General features: G+C 37.0%; 1 protein-coding gene across 1 annotated transcript in view; it reads right to left on the bottom strand.

Annotated features, from left to right (window-relative positions):
• Positions 1–2669: 2669 nt before the first annotated feature.
• The window catches only part of TBCA (tubulin folding cofactor A), a 27037-nt gene continuing 11753 nt past the window's right edge, over positions 2670–17953 (bottom strand). Inside the window, 3 exon segments of the mRNA NM_001245479.1 lie at positions 2670–3815; positions 6473–6559; positions 13938–14043. Of these exon segments, the coding sequence (NP_001232408.1) occupies positions 3735–3815; positions 6473–6559; positions 13938–14024 (255 nt within the window). The 5' untranslated portion in view covers positions 14025–14043 and the 3' untranslated portion in view covers positions 2670–3734.

The raw sequence follows: 17953 nt of genomic DNA, 5'->3' as shown, positions 1-17953 counted from the left end.
CTAAATACTTCCCTTGCAGCTGTTTCCAGCAGGCCCCACAGTTCACCTCTTACCTTGCAAATTCCATCCTCTGATTTCAGCTATACTTCAAACTTGCTTCCTATCTTTGTCCTGAATGAGCTGATTTGTGCACAAATTAACACATAAAATAAAATGACAAGTCGGAACCTAAAGTATTTTTGATATTGTGTGTGTTTGATAAGTGTTTAGAAATGTGAATAGAAGTGAAAAGTCAGAAAAAATTCGTTCACCTGGTCCTTTCATTTGGGAAGACCATTTTCACCTTTGAGTCCCCTGTGTTGTAATGTGCAGTGCAACATCTGAAAAGTCAGGTAGGTATCATGAATTGTCTCCTTTGAGGGGACTCTGGGGATCGCCTCTGTGCTATATTCAAAGTTGTTAATTTCAGCTGTGTAACAAATCTATTGTATTTCTGAGTGAGGAGATAAGTGCTGTTGAGAAAGGATGAATGCTCATCCACTTTTTGATGCTTTTCCCTAATTTGGAAATATGAGGCAGGATCAGTGGTCCCTGTGTCTTGAGTGACTGAGCTGCCTGGTCATGAGAAGACCTCTAGGAGGTAACTCCAACAGCCTCCATGGGCAGTCTGTTCCAGTCTTAGCTGTTTTCTAAGAAAGGAACCTGTCCAATATTTTTTTCCATTCATTCATTGTAACTCAAAGCTCATTGCATCTTACTCTGTCTGCCAAGAAAAATGTGTTTTCTTCTATAACTCTGTTTACGCTTGAAGATTATTACCACTGCTACCCACAGTATTTTCCAGGCCAATGTCTGGATTTGTTCCTTCTTTTGCAGACTATTTTTCAGTCTTTTTAGTAGTTTTTACTGTTTTCCTCTGAATCCTTATTTGTTCATCCCTTTTAGTTGCAACTTCTAGCTGCAATAATGCTTCTAGATAAAGCCTTTCTAGTAAGAAGGGAAGTGTAAAGCTTATTGTCTATGTCTTATGAGCTAAACTAATTTTTTGCATGTAACACACTAAAGTTCTTCTATATCTCTCAGAAATGGTGTGCAGTGTTTATTTTTTCCTATGTTGGTGCAGTAGAAAATTGCTGCTGCCAAAATAATTGCTTTATTTTTTTTACTTAAATATGTCCTTACTAAAAAAAGTATATTAATTTTTCCCCAGTTTGTCAGAAACCTTTTGATCTCCAATATTGTCATTGAAGATACTGAACACCCTTGTATCACCCACATTTTACATGCACACACTTGCTATTCTACTTCTTTTGTCATATAGGTCTGTTGAAGACAACCGTACCTTTTGAGGTGATCAGACCATCCAATTTTAGAAATTCTTGGTGACTACCCAGTCTTCAGAATCTGTGCAGCCGCCTGTCATACTAATGTGGCATTTCTGAGAACCCCAGTCTATTAGGAGTAAGTATGGCTCAGTTACTGAGCATCTTCCTTGATCTGAATGTCTTGAGTTAGACCAATGACTTGAAATCCCTCCCCTACCCCTCATACTCCCAAGTGGTAGAACACAGATTGACTGCAGCTCCGTTGAAAGGTTTCACCAGAAATGGGGAAGGTGGGTTGCCAAAATAGGATGTTGTTGTAGAGAAATAGAACAGCTCTGTGGCTGTTTGTGGATTTCACCCAAAATACTTGCATAGAGTTAGCTCTTTCCTTCTCCTAAAGGATGCTGGCAGTCTGAAAACTTGCTGCTGTCCCTTCAGAAGTTAGGCAGTTCCAGAGGCATCTGGAGACAGAGTATTTTCAGGTGTGAACATACCCTGATTTTCATCAGGGAGGCTGGCTACTTCCTGTACTAGGGAACATGCTAATTTTTAGAAAACTTAGTGGTAGGGCAGAGTATCATCTTGGTCCATGATGCAGCAGTAGGTAGCTAGGAAATGGCAGATGTACTAGGCAGACACGAAAACCACTCACCCTACAAACTACTGCACTAAGAAACTTTTCCTAAAGCTTGTGTGGTAGTTAAGGGCCATGTGACTTTCATTTGAAATGCCAGCTTAAGCCGTATGACAATCCTACTTACCTTCAGCCACTATAGGTCACACCTGTTTCATATGCATTTCTTGTGCTACTCAGAAACTGCACATCATTTTCCTTTGGCCTTGTTTTTCAGAAGTATGTATTCTTTCTTCTGAAGAACAGCAATTTTTATTTTAAACCCTGCTTTACCCAGCAGACTTGGCATCTCCCTCTACTTCCTTTTCAGCTCAGCATTTATTCACCATACTCCACTCAATGGCTGCAGTCTCTCAGCTGAGACACACGATCCACTTCGTGCACTCCAGCCACCTTTCCCAGTGAAGGTCCATAGAAGAAACTGGGTGAAATGAGTATCCAAAAGCAGATGTTTTCCTCAATAGCAGTTCGTAAGAGCTGTGACCCAGGCAGTGTCCGCTTGGAAGCTCCATGCTGAGAACACAATGCTGGTAAGAAGATATGCATGTTCTCTTACAGAACTGTACTGTCAAAGCAGGCTTCACCTCTTAGCCCTCTACGGTACTGGTCTGGGGTCACTTCAAAAGTAGATCATTCTGACTGATTCAATCAACAATCCTTTGGTGTTGATCTGTCAGAGCAGTGCTTAAGAGTGATGGAGAAGTACACATTACTCTAAATGTGCTTGAGGTACATAAATAAGTACTGAAACAGCAGTTTACTCAAACTCAGGCAAATTAACAAAGAATTTTATTGAATATTCAATTTAGCACCACACAAAACATACACTGTGCTTTGTGTTGCCTTTAAGAAACATGCCAGAACACTTTTAAACTAGAAAAACTAATGTAAAAAGCTTTCTTGTTTATCAACAGAACTTACTATTTGCTTTAGAGAAGCTACTCTGAAAAAAACCACAGCTTTTGTATATAATGTTTTAATGGTCTTCCACGCAGACTAAGTGTTGTTCCCTTACCCATTAGTTCCCCTTAGCTCTCCTTCATGTCCTGGGGTTTGAACTTTGTTCAAAAAAATATCACTTAGGCCAAAGTGCTTTCAAGAAAAGCATTCAGTCCAGAACTCTTATTAGCAGATACAACTCACAATATACTAGTCACCTGCTAAATCCTGTTTCCTGAAAAGTAGAGTAATTTTGATGCATGGAAATTGTATGAATTGGGCTCGACTCAGTGCCATGCACATTGAGAAAGATCTGGAGTCAGCTCATGTCTTGGACTCAAACAAGGAGTACATACTTGATAAAACTACAGAAAAATTGCACCATAGAAAAAAGGTAGGTGACTGGAAAGGGTTATTTGGTCTATCTGTTCTTTCAGTACAGATTTTTATGCTGTAAAGTATATTATCTTAAATATAAGGTGCTTCTAAAGCCCACATAAGAGTTGGAACTAGATGGAACCTTTCCAACCCAAATCATTCCATAATGCTATTTCATGCTGAAGTATTTACTGGTCCCTCACATAGCCAAACTTTGTTTCTTAGCCTGAAATGTTCAGATTTAAGGTCTCTCTATTAATTATTACACTTACTTTAAATGGGCTTTATTTTCCTTTTTTTTTTTTTTTGAGGTGAACTGGAAATATATCTATTTTTCCCAAATATGGAACACACAAATGTTTCAGAATATTCTTTATTTGATGCACCTTGCAGTTAGAGAAAGCTCAGTTTGCATAAAGGGAACTTTAGCAAGTTAACAATAATATTAGAGCCATAGTCAAATGAAACTGTGGAATGGACCCCGTGCTAATGCATATAAAGAGAGAACTGGAAAACAGCTAGGCTTCCAGCTTCACTGACTCCAGTATGGAACGTGCTTCTTTATACTCTTCAGCTTCTTCCAATTCCTTTTCATTTTCCTGTAATCAAAAGCAACATTTTTGAGTACTCTGAAAATAACTGTTGTGGGATTAAATTTAAGAAGGTAAAAAACCGCCAACAAATAAGGAGAAGGCTGAGGTACTCAACAATATTTCTGTCTTACTGGCAGCATCTTCCTACACCTCTCGAGTGGACAGACTACGAAATAGGGGCTGGGAGAGCCAAGTCCGTCCTACTTTAAGTGAAGATCAGGTTCATGACAACCTGAGGAACCTGAATGTACCTAAGTCAATGGCACCTGATAAGATGCTTCCCAGAGCCCTGAGGGAATTGCCTGATGCAGTTGCCATGCTCCTCTCCATGACACTTGGAATGTCATGGCAGTCAGGTGAAGTCCTTAAAGACTGCAAAAAGGGAATTATCATTGTGGACTATATGGTCCTCCGCAACATTCTTCTCTAAACTGGAGAGAGGTGGATTTGATGGATGGACTGTTCACTGGATAAGGAATTGGCTGGATGATCACAGCCAGAAGAGAACTGGTCAATGACTCAATGTCTGGATGGAGATCAGCGATCAGTGGTGTCCTTTAGGGCTCTGCAGGGTGACTAGTGTTATTTAGTATCTTCATTAATGACACAGAAAGTAAGATCCATAAATGTGCAGATAACACCAAGCTGAGTAACTCAGCTGATGCACCTGAGAAATAGGATGCCATCCAGAGGAACCTGGACAAGCTTGAGAAGTGGGCCCATGGAAAAGCTCATGTGTTTTACCAAGCCATTGTGCAAGGTGCTGCACCTGGGTCAGAGCAACCCTGGCACCAGCACAGGCTGGGGATGGGCAGATCACATCATCCCTGCCCAGAAGGACTTGGGGGTGCTGGGGATGAGAGGCTGGACATGACCCAGCCATGGGCACTGCCAGCCCAGAGAGCCACACGTGTCCTGGGCTGCATCCAGAGCAGGGTGGGCAGCAGGGCCAGGGAGGGGATTCTGCCCCTCTGCTCTGCTCTGCTGAGAGCCCACTGCAGTGCTGCATCAGCTCTGGGGTCCCAGCATGGGAAGGACATGGAACTGCTGGAGGGAGTCCAGAGGAGGCCACAAAGATGATCAGAGGGCTGGAGTACCTTCCTTTTTGGACAGGCTAAAAGCTGAGTTTGTTAAGCCTGGAGAAGAGAAGGCTCTGCGCAGCCCTCATGGCAGCCTTTCAGTACTTAAAGGGGCCTATAAGAAAGACTGAGACAAAATTTTCAGTAGGGCCTGTTGTGACAGAACAAGTGGTGATGGTTTTAAACTAAAAGAGAATAGATTCAGATTAGATAAAAAGAAGAAGTCTTTTATAGTGAGGGTGGTAAAGAACTGGGACAGTTGCCCAGAGAGAGGTGGTAGCTGCCACATCCATGTACTCAGTGTCAGACTGGATGGGGCTCTAAGCAACCTGATGTAGTTGAAGATATTCCTGATCATTGCAAGGGAGGTGGAACAGATGATCTTTGAAAGTTCATTTCAACCCAAACCATTCTATGAAATGAGGAATATATAATTTTTGGAAACACAGTCTATGTTACTCAAAACACAGGAAATTCTTTTGTCCTGCTTAAGGTCCCAGATAATGGCTGTCATGTACAAGTGGATTTGACCTATGCGTACCTTTATTTGATAGTGTTGAATATTTAAAACCAAGGGATGAGTAAGAACAAACTTTAGACCAAGAGTATTCTTAGAAAAATTCCTAAGTAGACTGACAACTGAAAAACATGCCAGGATACAGTACATTAGGTGAACTAAGCACAAGAAAGCAACACATGAAAACTTCCAAATTCTTCACAGCAGTAGTAACTGTCGCCATTCCTTTTTTTAGGTTTGCATACTATGAATCAATAGCACCATTTCTGCATGGCACTGAAATTTAGACTAACTGCTCAGTAACTAGTTGAATGATAAAAAGAACCTAAATCCTGTCAGGTACTGTGCATTTATTTTGGCAAATAGTAGAGACAGACTACCTGAGATTAGGAACCTTAACTTTTCCATTAAAAAAGTATTTGCATTTTAGCCATCACTATATCTGGGACAGTTAGGATGTATATTTTTAGCCTCACAATACCATTTATTGTGCATCATCATGTGTAGCTGAAATCTTGATGAGAAGGCAGCTTTTAAAATAAGCATTATCAGCTCCAAACACAGCATAGATTCAGTGAATCTATTTGTACAACATACCCTTTATTCCTAAAGGTATTTTAATCTTAAAAAGCAGGGCAGTACTGCTCACTTCACTAATAAAACGTTAAGCAATACTCAGCAAGGACTCCTTAGACTTGCCCATAGTATAAAAAGAGTAGTAACCAAAGTACTTGACAGTTTCAGTTCCCTACAAGCATATTCTACACATTTATACTATCTATAAAACCTAAAGTGGGCAAACTGATTTTTCTGATGATGGAACAAGCACATGAATTCTGAGTCCATTTTCACAGTCTGCGTACATTAAGGACAGTTTCTAACAAAAACAGTCTGCACAGACTGAAGACCAAGTATGCAAAGACTGCTGTCTAAAGCAAAATACATCTTATAGGATGCTGGTCTTGGGACCTACAGGAAATTCTTTTAATCCAGTTTTTATTTGCTGCAGTTGTTTATCCACGAACTGCAGCACTTCTTCATCAGTTGGGGTGTGATGCAATACTCACTAGTAGTTGAGTAAGCTCTGCATGTGCAACTTCTAGTCTGCGTTGACAGTCCGGAATCATCATTCGTGACTCTTGTAAGATCTCGATCTGTGAAAATCAGAAGACAATGATATTTAGAGTATGTTCCAGACAGAAACATTATCTTTTAGGATAAGTTTTTACTCTGAAAAATCAGCAATGTAGTCATTCTAGAGACTTCAAAGCAGTTGCACCTATCTTCTGAATAGGTTTTTCTTAAAAGACATTCAATTAGCATAATTGTTTAAAATGCCGTTAATTTACAGCACATTTCCATTTACTTTGTGCTTAACTGAATATCAAGTATTAAATGCAAGACAGTATTTAGAATAATCTTTCCCTTAGCCAAAAAGTATGGCTTAGTAAGGTTTTCAGCATTTGTTAAAAAGTCTATTTAGAACAAACTTTCTCCTGCTGTCATGAAGCAGCTTCATCCAAAAGGGGATCAGCTGGTTATATAAATATCTCCTGCATCTTTTGGGTAATAAAGAAAAAGAATGTTCAGATAATACCCCATAGAGATAATTACTGCATGAAAAAAGTTATTGAGTTATTGATCACATTGTGTGCAGACTGCAGGAGGCTCTGACTGAAAGACAAAGGTAAAGAAAAATAAAAAGCAAAGGCCAGCAGGCTCATATTTTTGATGCTTATCATGCATAAAAAGTTATTACATATCCTTGTGCTTCATTTTAGGAGAAAGATTATTCTCACCATGCACTTTGAACAAAATTACTAAACTGGCACCCCACTGAATCTGAAAATCCTGCCACCTCCTAAACAAAACAACGTCAGTTTTAAGAAAGGGAACATTTATTTCATGGAGCATTTCTGGATCTGAACACCAATCCTGAGAAGAAAAGATGTGCAGAGTTGTTCAGTAATGTTAAATATATTTAGAAATTAAAATCTGGTACATATTTTGATATGAAACATCTCTGTACAGAATAACCTGCAACAAACAGAAAGCTTTCCCTTCAAATGGTTTTTTTCCTTCTGTCATTCCTATGTTGTATCATCCTGCTAGTATTATTGCTGCTGTACCAAAAGTGATGTAAAAGGGATGTTAAGCTGTAGCTAAGAATGTATTTAGGTATTCAGAAAGGCTTTGTGTAACAAGATATTATCTGGAAGTTTTTAAGTGTCACTTAGACCATTTGGTTTTGAGAGAAAAAGCTTTAGTTTCTAATTTTACACTTTCATTAGTCAATGTAACAGCCATAGAATGAGTTGTGCCATAAACTGTATGGTATGATGCCTTTTGCTTTATGTAGTAGAATACCTACAGGAATGAGAATATCCAATAATTACTTCCTTGTGCCACACAGATACTAAATATTTGTGTGTTGTAAAGCTTGTTAAGCAGATAATACAACATTAGTAAATTATCTGATATGTGCCACTAGATAAGAGACCTGGGAAGGCAGGTAGATCTTGAATCTGTAAGCTATAGTCCTGCCTGCTCTAAGAAATAAACAAATCTACCCAAGTAATTCTATTCAAAACAACATTTGACTGATTTCCAAAGGGCTACCCAAGTTTTATTTATACGTGCCAGTGGTGCAATGATGAATAAAAATCAGAAAGATGATAAATCCTAGAACTATATTCAGTAGGTGCAAACAGCTGGAGACTACAACAGGAGTTTTGTGGAGCCATTATGATTTAACTTCCCCATGAACCAATTTCTTTTCAAGTAATGCTGATAATCCTACATAAGGCTATTTACTTTTACAAATATACATAGTAAAGTCAGAAGTTCAAATTATATAAGCTTTGTGACTGGATTTTTAAAAGTGTTATTCTTCAAATTCTATCAAAATTCTGCCCAACTTTCAGATGGAACTCTAAGGGTGACAAGCACAATAGCCACCCAAACTCCAATGCCAGGCACTGCAGCCATTTCCATCCCTGTGACGTGCACTGCAGCTACTCAAATTCCACTGACCAAACCAGAGCAATTCCAGCTCCAGCTGGAGACTATTATTCAACCCCAGCCAGCAACTAAGTACCAGGCAGCAGGTTACTTGCTCCTGCCCCCATCCAGTGGGGCGAAGATAAAAGGAAGAAAAGGTAAACCTTGTGGGCTGAGATAAGGACAGTTCAGTAATTTTTAAAAATGCAGTAAAAATAATGAGGGAGGGAAGTATCAGTTTCATCAGCTTCAAAAAACTGAAGCAGAATATGTTGATTTGGGTTTTTTTCCCAACTGACCCACATCTAACCAAGAAATTTAGAGATACGTAATATCATTAACAAATAATTTTAAAGTAAAAAAAACCCCACACCCCAAAACAAAACAAAAAACCCCAAACAAACTCCATAGGGCTCTCCTTGCTTTTAGAAGGACACCCTAATATACTACTGGGTCACAGGGTATAATGGCAGTATTGTTTCACGTGACAAGAGTGGTGCTCTGAACAGAAGAGGCGGGCTAAAAACCATGACAAATGTAAATGAGTCATGTGCGTACCAATTATATACAAAAATGAATATATACTCTACCTTTTATATACTGTCACATAATCACTTGCCTGTTTTCTGTTGCACAGATAATCCTAACAGTATGGATCTACTCAAAGATGGCAGAGGTAAGGAAAAGACATGCAGATGTTTGCTAAAACAACTGCTACTGGTTTGAACTACTTTTCCTCAAAAAGTCTGTACAGCACTTAGAATCCACTGACTAATTACAGCCATTATCTGGTGGAAGGACAGGGACCTAAAAGGAAAAAAGTAATCTCTAAGTATTGCAAACACCAAAGGTTCCAAAATTTAGTAATCCCACTAAGTAAAATTAGTAGCACATATCGCTGTTGAGGCAGGAGAGAAATAATGAAGACTCCAAGTCAGAAGGTGAGAAGAGACCTGAACTGAACTTTATTAACAAGTAACATTCCTCTTTTATAACCAGGATCGCTAAGGTGAAATATGATTGGCCTCAGAGTGAAAACATCTCACACTATTGGTGCACTTGGACTTCGGTCAGTGTAGTACGACATATGTATAAACAGTATGAACAGAGAGAGAGATAATAATTGTTTACATTCCTTTCGGACTGTTTCCCAGGCTCAGCCTGGCAGACCTCTCTGACTGAACTGAGAATATCCATACGCACACAAAGAATATCCATATGCACACAATAAAAAACCATGCTAAGGCTACTGGTAGACTAATCAATATTTGTAACTTAAATCCATACCATTGCAGTACTTGTCATCTCAGTAGTAAACAGGAGTAGCTTCAAGGTACTGGGCCTCGGTAATATCAATGTGCTTGGGCAGGATTGTGGTGTAGGGATCTATCGAGTAATACAGAATAGACAACGTGGCAAGAACCTGGGCATAGGGAAGGGAGGAACTCAAAGGAGATGCAACGTTAAGGTGAATTTGGAGACCAAAAAACCCCATAAATGCACACAAGAATTGTAAGAAACACAGTTTTATGAGTTCTACTTCCTTTCAGGCCCAAAAGAAGCTTGAACTATCCACAAATACAGGATACAACAGCATACTTGCTGTAGGCACCGATCAAAAGACTATAAATAAAAAAATAAAAAAATGGGAAACACTGTCTTGTTTCTGCAGTGCTTGAGTGCATCAAGAAATGGCCATGTGTCAACAACAAACCACCTGCCTGCCTCTTCTAGCATGAAAACTGAGGGAGGAAGAGAAAACCCTCTAGATGTAATACCTTGGGGTATTTCAAATGAGTTTTCTTTGCAGCTCCTCTCAGGAAAGATCTAATCCTGTTTCTACTAAAGCAGATCACTTTAAGAAATTAAAGATATAAAGTCTGGAATCCAAAAGGTACTTGTATCTGACTAGACAAGAAGGAAAACACTCTTTGGAAAACAAGGGGAAAAGGAGGATCCTGTGATCCTTTTTCATAATGCTTTTTCATAATTTGGTTTCTTTCATAAAGTTTGAATGAATCTTTAATACCAGGTCTGTTTTAGGGATACTGTATTGTACTTGATCCAGAGAATTCCAAGTTGATGGCTTTTCAGTAAACAAACTGCTTTTGTTAAGGATACTGTCAAAATAAACAAAGAGAAGCATTAAGTCTTCACTTGCATTTCTACCGCCACTTTACCAAGCATCTAGAGCTAGAATTTATATTCTTAAACAAAGATCATCTATTCTTAGGGGGCACAAAAAGTACTTATGCAAATAAGGAGACTGATGAAAAACTGTAAATTTAATCTAATCTTACTCAATCTGTGAGAAGAATGAAACTTTGAACCAGTCAAGTGGTGGGTTGGAAAGAGCTAAGAATGCAAAAAGCCAACTAAATCAACCAGAATATTATTTTGAAGCTAAACAGACATGTAAAAAGCTCTAGAACATTACAACCTTCCTTTCAGCAAGAAGTCCACCAATAACAAGATCAGTAGCAAATTACCATCTTTCATATTATTTTCCAAAATAGTAAATAGTTTCCAAATGCATGTCTTTTTAGCTGTTTCAGAAGGCACTCTTTCACTCAACAAAGCAAGAGAAATATTGCATTTTTCACAAATACTGGAAAAAAACAGTGTATGAGCAAGATGTACTTTATACACTCTTATGTACTTTTGACACGCAGAGATTAAATTCAGTGTTAAATCCACTGGATTTTAAATTCATCTAGAAATGACATTACTCAAGAAGTAACTTGGAACTGTAGAATTATGTTTAAAAAACTGAAAATTTACCACTCACTTATCAGTAAAAATGTTGCCAGTTAACAAAACCACTGGAGTATATCTACAATCCCAGAGAGAGGAAACATAGATACCTTGCTTTCCTCCTCACTCACAAGTCTCAAAATAAGAGCATGAGCTGTGAAAGGATGTTTATTTATATATGAACATCAACAACCACAGAAATACAGAAAGCTACATGTTATTATCATTAGTCTGCACTCGAGTGAAGTAGTGTGAAAATTCTCTATTAAAGCAGTATTATAAAGTTCTGTGGAAAGTCTTCATATATTCAAAATTTTTATAACTGAATAGAAACTAAGACTTTATTAAGACAAATCCGTAGGGAGTTAGAACTACACTACTTCTTTCTACCCAGAGAAACTATAAGCAGAATTTGTACCTGGTGGGATAAATCAGAAGTATTTTAATATTTATTACCATAAGAAAGTCTTCTTGCACACTACATTGCAAGAAAACGGTCCTTTTTTTTTTCTGGTATTGAACTTGCTCCTCATTAAGCAATTCTTTCTGGACGATTCAGGTGAGGACTAGCATGTAACAACTGCCAACCATTCCTGATGGTGTCTGCCTCAGCTAGAGAAGACTTGAGTCCACTGGAACCATGCGTTGCCCCAATGCATAAGGAGTTAGGAGAAAAATACTGAATCAAACCCTGTTGTTCTACAAAGGGACTGATCCCTCTGATTACAGACCAGACATACTCTAAAGACTACATATGCTGTAGGAATACTATTTTTCACTTTAAAGTGAAATTTTCCATATTCACTTTTATATGTAAAACTGTATGTTCTGAGTTGTAACTAGAAAGCTAAATCAAAACAGTACTACACCAAGAGACAGCATTGCTTTTAAGCTTTTTACGAATCCCTCTCTGAACTCTGGATTGATTTGTGCACGTATATAAATACATAAATACGCACACACACATATATATATGATTTAGCCAATACCTCAGCTAAACTAACAGTTAAAACTACTCTACTAGTCTGAATTTGTTCCCACCCACAAATGTTACTTTTCATTACCAAAATAAAGAGTACAACTGTATTTTAAGAGTAATGCAACCTAGAATGGAAATTAAGAGATTATTAACTAGAAGCAATTCTTAAAATGGGTAACTACAGATATTTTTTCTGAAAAACATCTCAAAGTCTTTATTGTATCCAAAATACTGTTCTGAGCAAACTCTCCTGGAACCATATAAATTTCTTTGAAGTATCCAAATTTTTAACAACCTAAAAAATATTAACTTCCAGAATGCAAAGTACGCTAAATAAACGAGAAGTGAAAATCTCACTGGAGAAACTGATTGCTTTCTAAGTGGACCAGGCAATTTCTGAATGAATCAGGACTGTTTTCTGTGAAGGCTTTCATCATTGGTCTTTGAAGACCTTCAAGTAGTATGTAACAATTTCAGCAGAAGTTCACAGCCATCATTGTTTTTGACTTTCAGGATGTCTTGTAGGTCACTGTGGAAATACCATTATATAGTCAAATAGTCTGAGGAATGGGCAACACTAAAAATAGAAATTGAACTCATTAGTTCTTGTTAGCACCAATCTTCAGAAAGGCTACTGTTTTGTAGATCTTCAAGTCTCAGTGTGGTGAGGCAGAAGACAGGACCACTCCATAGACAAATCTTCATTTGTATACAAATTCTTTATTTGTATTTCATTTCCATGGCATAATGAAAGCAAGGCAGCCCATAGATATATGGACTATGAATTCACTAAAAAAATTGATTTAGCTTTTTCTAAAAGGGCTTTCTCCTATCTTTTGTTAATTTTGTATTTGAATTTTGCTTAATCTATTCTTCCACTGTTTAAAAATAACAACAGGATTTAAGAAGGTTATGTTTATGACTATTAAGTGAAAATTATTTTAGTTTACAGTTTTGATTTCTGTGAAGATTTGAGAGAAAGCATCTGGGAAATACTTGGACGAAAAACATAATCAAAAGTTAACATTGTTAGTTGAAATAATATGAGGACCACAGTGAAATAGACATTTCACACTTCTGTAGAGAATAAACCCCCATCTTCCAAACCCAATTCCTCTTGTGAGCAGGAGATATGACACTTTTTCTCCCGAAAGGGTATGTACCATTCGTCTGCAACCATTATCCTTGTGGTAAACCTTCCAAGGAAAAATGTAATCATACTCAACAGTGACAGTAAACCATACTCTTGAGCAGACCAAAGTACACCACGCCCTCTCCTAATCTATGATTTCACTACAAACTCCAGCAGCTCTGCAGCTGCATACCCACTGCTTTCTTTCTCTGAGGTTTGTGATTTTACCAAAATGATACTGGTATACTCAAGAGATGAAATGTTTCCCCCTCATATTAGTAATTGGGCATTCTCACTTTGCTGTATCATTTCCAGTTAGCAGCAAACACTTGGTTTACCTACATCCACTCAGACCTGTATTTACTACAGGTTCTTTGTATTTCTGAGAATGAGATCATGATGGCCTCTCACTACACAGTTAATGAGTAACACTCATCCTGACATGAAGTGCTAAGTAATCATATACATATATACATATATAAGTCTTAATCCTTGTAATTTAACAGTTAAAGAAATTTCCATGGCTGCTTTTTAAGTCAGGATTTTAGTCTAATATTTATATAACATGAGTCTAGAAAAATGTACAGGAGATTCCTCTATCTAAAGATGACAATGATTAAATGAAAACAAATAAGGATTTTATAAGACAAGTTCTAGGACAGTTTACCTGCTTCTTAATTCCATAATCATCACATGCTTCAGCTTTCATTTTTTCAATCTTTTCTTCTTGCTGTTTTGCTTCTTTTTCATACATAATTTTTTCTTTTGCCAGTCTGCAATTAACAACCAAGTGATTGTGTTAATCTCATTCTATTACAGTAAAAAGTTACATCAGTGAAAAGCCCCCCATTCAAAAGTTACAGGCCTGGAAGATAGTATGCAGTTTTATAAAACACAGCTTTTAACCACTAGAAAAAAAAACAAAAACAAACCCTGTATCTTGGAAATGATGAATTTAGCTATAATAAAGACTATTTTCTCCACTTATTTTGATGCTGGCTTGGGGGTCACAGACAAAAGTAACAGTTCCATAACTTACATTCCAACAATTTTCTTTATTTCCTGTATTTTAGAGGAAAAGTAATCCATGTTTTAATCCTAATAACAGACCCATACTTGGGAGCAGGATGCTTTTTGCTAACAAGCATAGATTAAAGAGTAATATGAATAAGTTTGGAAGTCAGAGAAATATCAAGCTAGTCTAATATGATGTCCTACTATAACTATTATATTGTAATCCCATTATCAAACTTTATTATTTGCAATTTTGTTCTTGCATCTCCCACTTTATCACACATTCATTAGGTGTATGTAAGATTATGCAATACTAGATATGAACCAAAGCATCTTTCAGGATCTGAAAAATACAGGAACAATTTATCTTCAGCTAGTTCAGCAGCAGAGCAAATATTGAGACACTACTGCAGACCTGATATTGTGCAGAAGAAAATCCTTCCCCAAACAAGGGTAAGATCAACCTATATAAGATTGTTTGAAGACAATTTAACATCCAAAAGAACATAATCAGATTCAAGAAACAAAGAATGTATTATACAATGAAAAGAGAATAAATAAAGGCGTAGTAGAGAGCTTCATGACCACATTAGTGCATCAGTGCAAATTAATTAATCACTTGTCATAGGTAAGTGCACTACTAGGGCACAGTTAAGCGCCCTACTAGGAGTGCTGAGAATGGACAGAATGTTATTGGGGTGTCAAGAACTAAAGCTGCTACAAAAGCACCACTGCAGCTGTATGGCAAAAAAAAAAAAAAAAATCCACTGAGAATATACTGATAATGCAACAGCTAGACTCTCCCTGTTACTTACAGGAGTTTATTTGTTTATTTGCTAAAATAGCCCTAGGCCATGGCTCCACTGCAGTCAGTCTAAGTTGGGCTGTAGCAACACGCCCTTGAACTTGCTTCAGTCCTCATGGAGTCACACAACCAGAAAGGGCTGTTAGCCTTAAAACATCTTCAGCATCTTCAGCTGTGTGCAGAGCACACACTCTGAGTTCAACAGACTAGGCCAATTTCTACAAGTAAGCCAAGTACCAGCTTTGAGAAGTAGAACTGGAGAAAGACAGGAACCTAATTACTAACAATAAAGACACTAAATGAGTGGCTGTAATTCCAGCTATTGGAAGTGGTTCCAGTATTAACATCAGTAAATACTGATTTAATAGAGAATGAGTTAATTGTTTGAGCAAGATTACCTGATTTAATTCCAGACAGTATTAGTTGCTTTGCTACTTTTAGGTTCCAAAAAAATTCATTTTAATCAACCGGTGAGACAGATGACTTTTTCTGAATGAAAAAGCAAAGTCCCTTGAGGAGCAAAGGGAGAGGTAGGACTGAACAAAGTTTTTGTGTGATTCACTTATTGAAATGTGTACACCACTGGAACTAAAGGCAACTTATACTGCTGAATGAAATATTTTACATTATTTTAAATTTTAGTCTAAACAAAAGGTTCAATGCATGTCATTATTTGTATTTTCACATTCACATCTCCTTCTATGCACACTAACTTTCAAACCGACTGTTCCCTCAAGTTTGCATATTTTCAGCAAACACAAACTGCATGTTCTCACCTCGTTTAAAATTAACTTGAACTTCTGCCTACCTTTCTCACATCTGGATACTTGAGAATTGCATCTGTATTTATTGACCTATTTCTGAAGTAGCTGTACATGTCACAAGAAGAACTTGAAATATTCTGCTTTTAAAAAAAGATACACAAGAAATATGAAATATGAGAACATTTTCTGTGACAAATATCCCACCAGACTTTGATCAGTACTCAGATTTATCTAAGTTAACGCTCCACTTACCATTCATAAGATTGGGATGCTGATACCTAATGTTATTAAAGAAGTTCTGACATGTACTAGATCCTTTCTCTAGATGTCATGAAGCCATTTCTACTGCTTATATAGCTTGGGGAGACACTAAGTAAGTTTACAAATTGATTTTAAAAAGAAACTGAAATTTCATAATGGAGACAACACTAACACTTAATCACCTCTTAAAAATTTCAGCAGACCTTTAACCCTTTTCTATCTGGAAAATAAGTTTCTGGGTTGGATGGGGTTTTTGTTTGTGCTCTTTTCTTCCTTTTTTGGTTTTGGTGGTTTTTTTTTTGTTTGGTGTTTTTTTTTTTGTTTTTTTTTTTTTTTTTTTGGTGGTGGGGTTTTTTGGTTGGTTGGATGGTTTGTTTTTTTTTAAAAAGAGATTAAAATGGATACAAACCAGAATCTAGGTTGGATATTAGGAAGAAGTATTTTACAGAAAGGGTGATAAAGTACTGGAATGGTCTTCCCAGAGAAGTGGTGGAGTCACCATCCCCTGGATGTGTTTAAGAAAAGATTGGATGTGGCACTCAGTGCTGATGTGTTAGGACATGGGTTAGACTCAGTCTTGAAGGTCTCTTCCAACCTAGTGATTCTGTGTGTGATGTGTCTTTATATATGGTGTGACCATACACAGTGAACAGAGTAAGAACAGATCAGTAGTCAAATTGAATTTCTGTGCATTTCAAGAACACAGGTCATTCAGAGACTAAAAAACCTGCAACCATAAAAACCACAAGAGGCTTAACTTTAGCAGACATTTTATGGTGTTTTAAACCATATAAGGTTTAAGTTTTAATTGAAAGAATTAAAAATTTAGAAAAAAATTGAACTAATGTGTATTACTTTTTATCATAGCTGTATATTACACATATACATATAATATCACATATATGTGTTTGTATATGGGCAATAACCCTTAAATTCTACAATAGACAATTCCTTAAAATATTACCTTGTTCGTAAACAATCTGGTTTCCAGGTATCCATCTGAAATAAGGTTAGCCTTATTTTAGATACACAATATACTACATAATCTAAGTGTTCTGTAAATAAACCAAGCATTTATGACCAAAGAGTTCTGTACATTGTAAGGTATACTGTATGAAGAAATACTGTCAGCTCTGTGAACAGTTCTCTGTAAGTCAGGAATCTAAATCTCAATTTTTGGTGATGAAATAGAAAATTTTAGTCCTTTAGGCACTCAAAGTTAAAAAAAAAGGGTATACATAATAACAGGTATCCTCTCTGCGACCGTAAAATGCTACTGTCCTTTTAAAGTTTTTCTGAAGTGTGATTATCACATATGGTAAATGAAAATGAAGTCACCAGATAGATCACCTTCAGTAGAAAACACAAATTTAGCTGAAACTGGAGTGAATTAAAGTGTATTATCGAAACAAAATATAAAAGGGACTAATACAATTAACCAATAATAGCATACCTGTAAGATGACAGGATCTTCTCCATTATCAGAATAACCAAAATAATTTTGGTATAGAAGTTCAAGGTGAATATTTAATTCAGAGAAGTTTGTACAAAGCTCCATAAAGCCTATTATAGTGCCAAATTCAGCACTGAACTGGCCTCAAAAATAACTATAGCTTTGGTTCAACATTTTAAAAAAAATCCTTTCTGTCTCACCTCAAAATCAAAAGGGTAGGGGATGACATTAATTCCTTGCAATGTATCACTTGGATAGACCTGGATATTGAGATGTATATTATACAGATGAAAACTGAAATGGGACTTCATGTAGTTGAAAACAAGGTTACCTTTAGCTTCTTAACTTGAAATATTTTGCAGATGCCTGACATTGTGTATGTACAT

This window comes from Taeniopygia guttata, chromosome Z (assembly GCF_048771995.1).
Source record: "Taeniopygia guttata chromosome Z, bTaeGut7.mat, whole genome shotgun sequence".
In the NCBI taxonomy this organism is placed as follows: domain Eukaryota; kingdom Metazoa; phylum Chordata; class Aves; order Passeriformes; family Estrildidae; genus Taeniopygia; species Taeniopygia guttata.
This window is presented reverse-complemented; position numbering and strand designations above follow the sequence as displayed.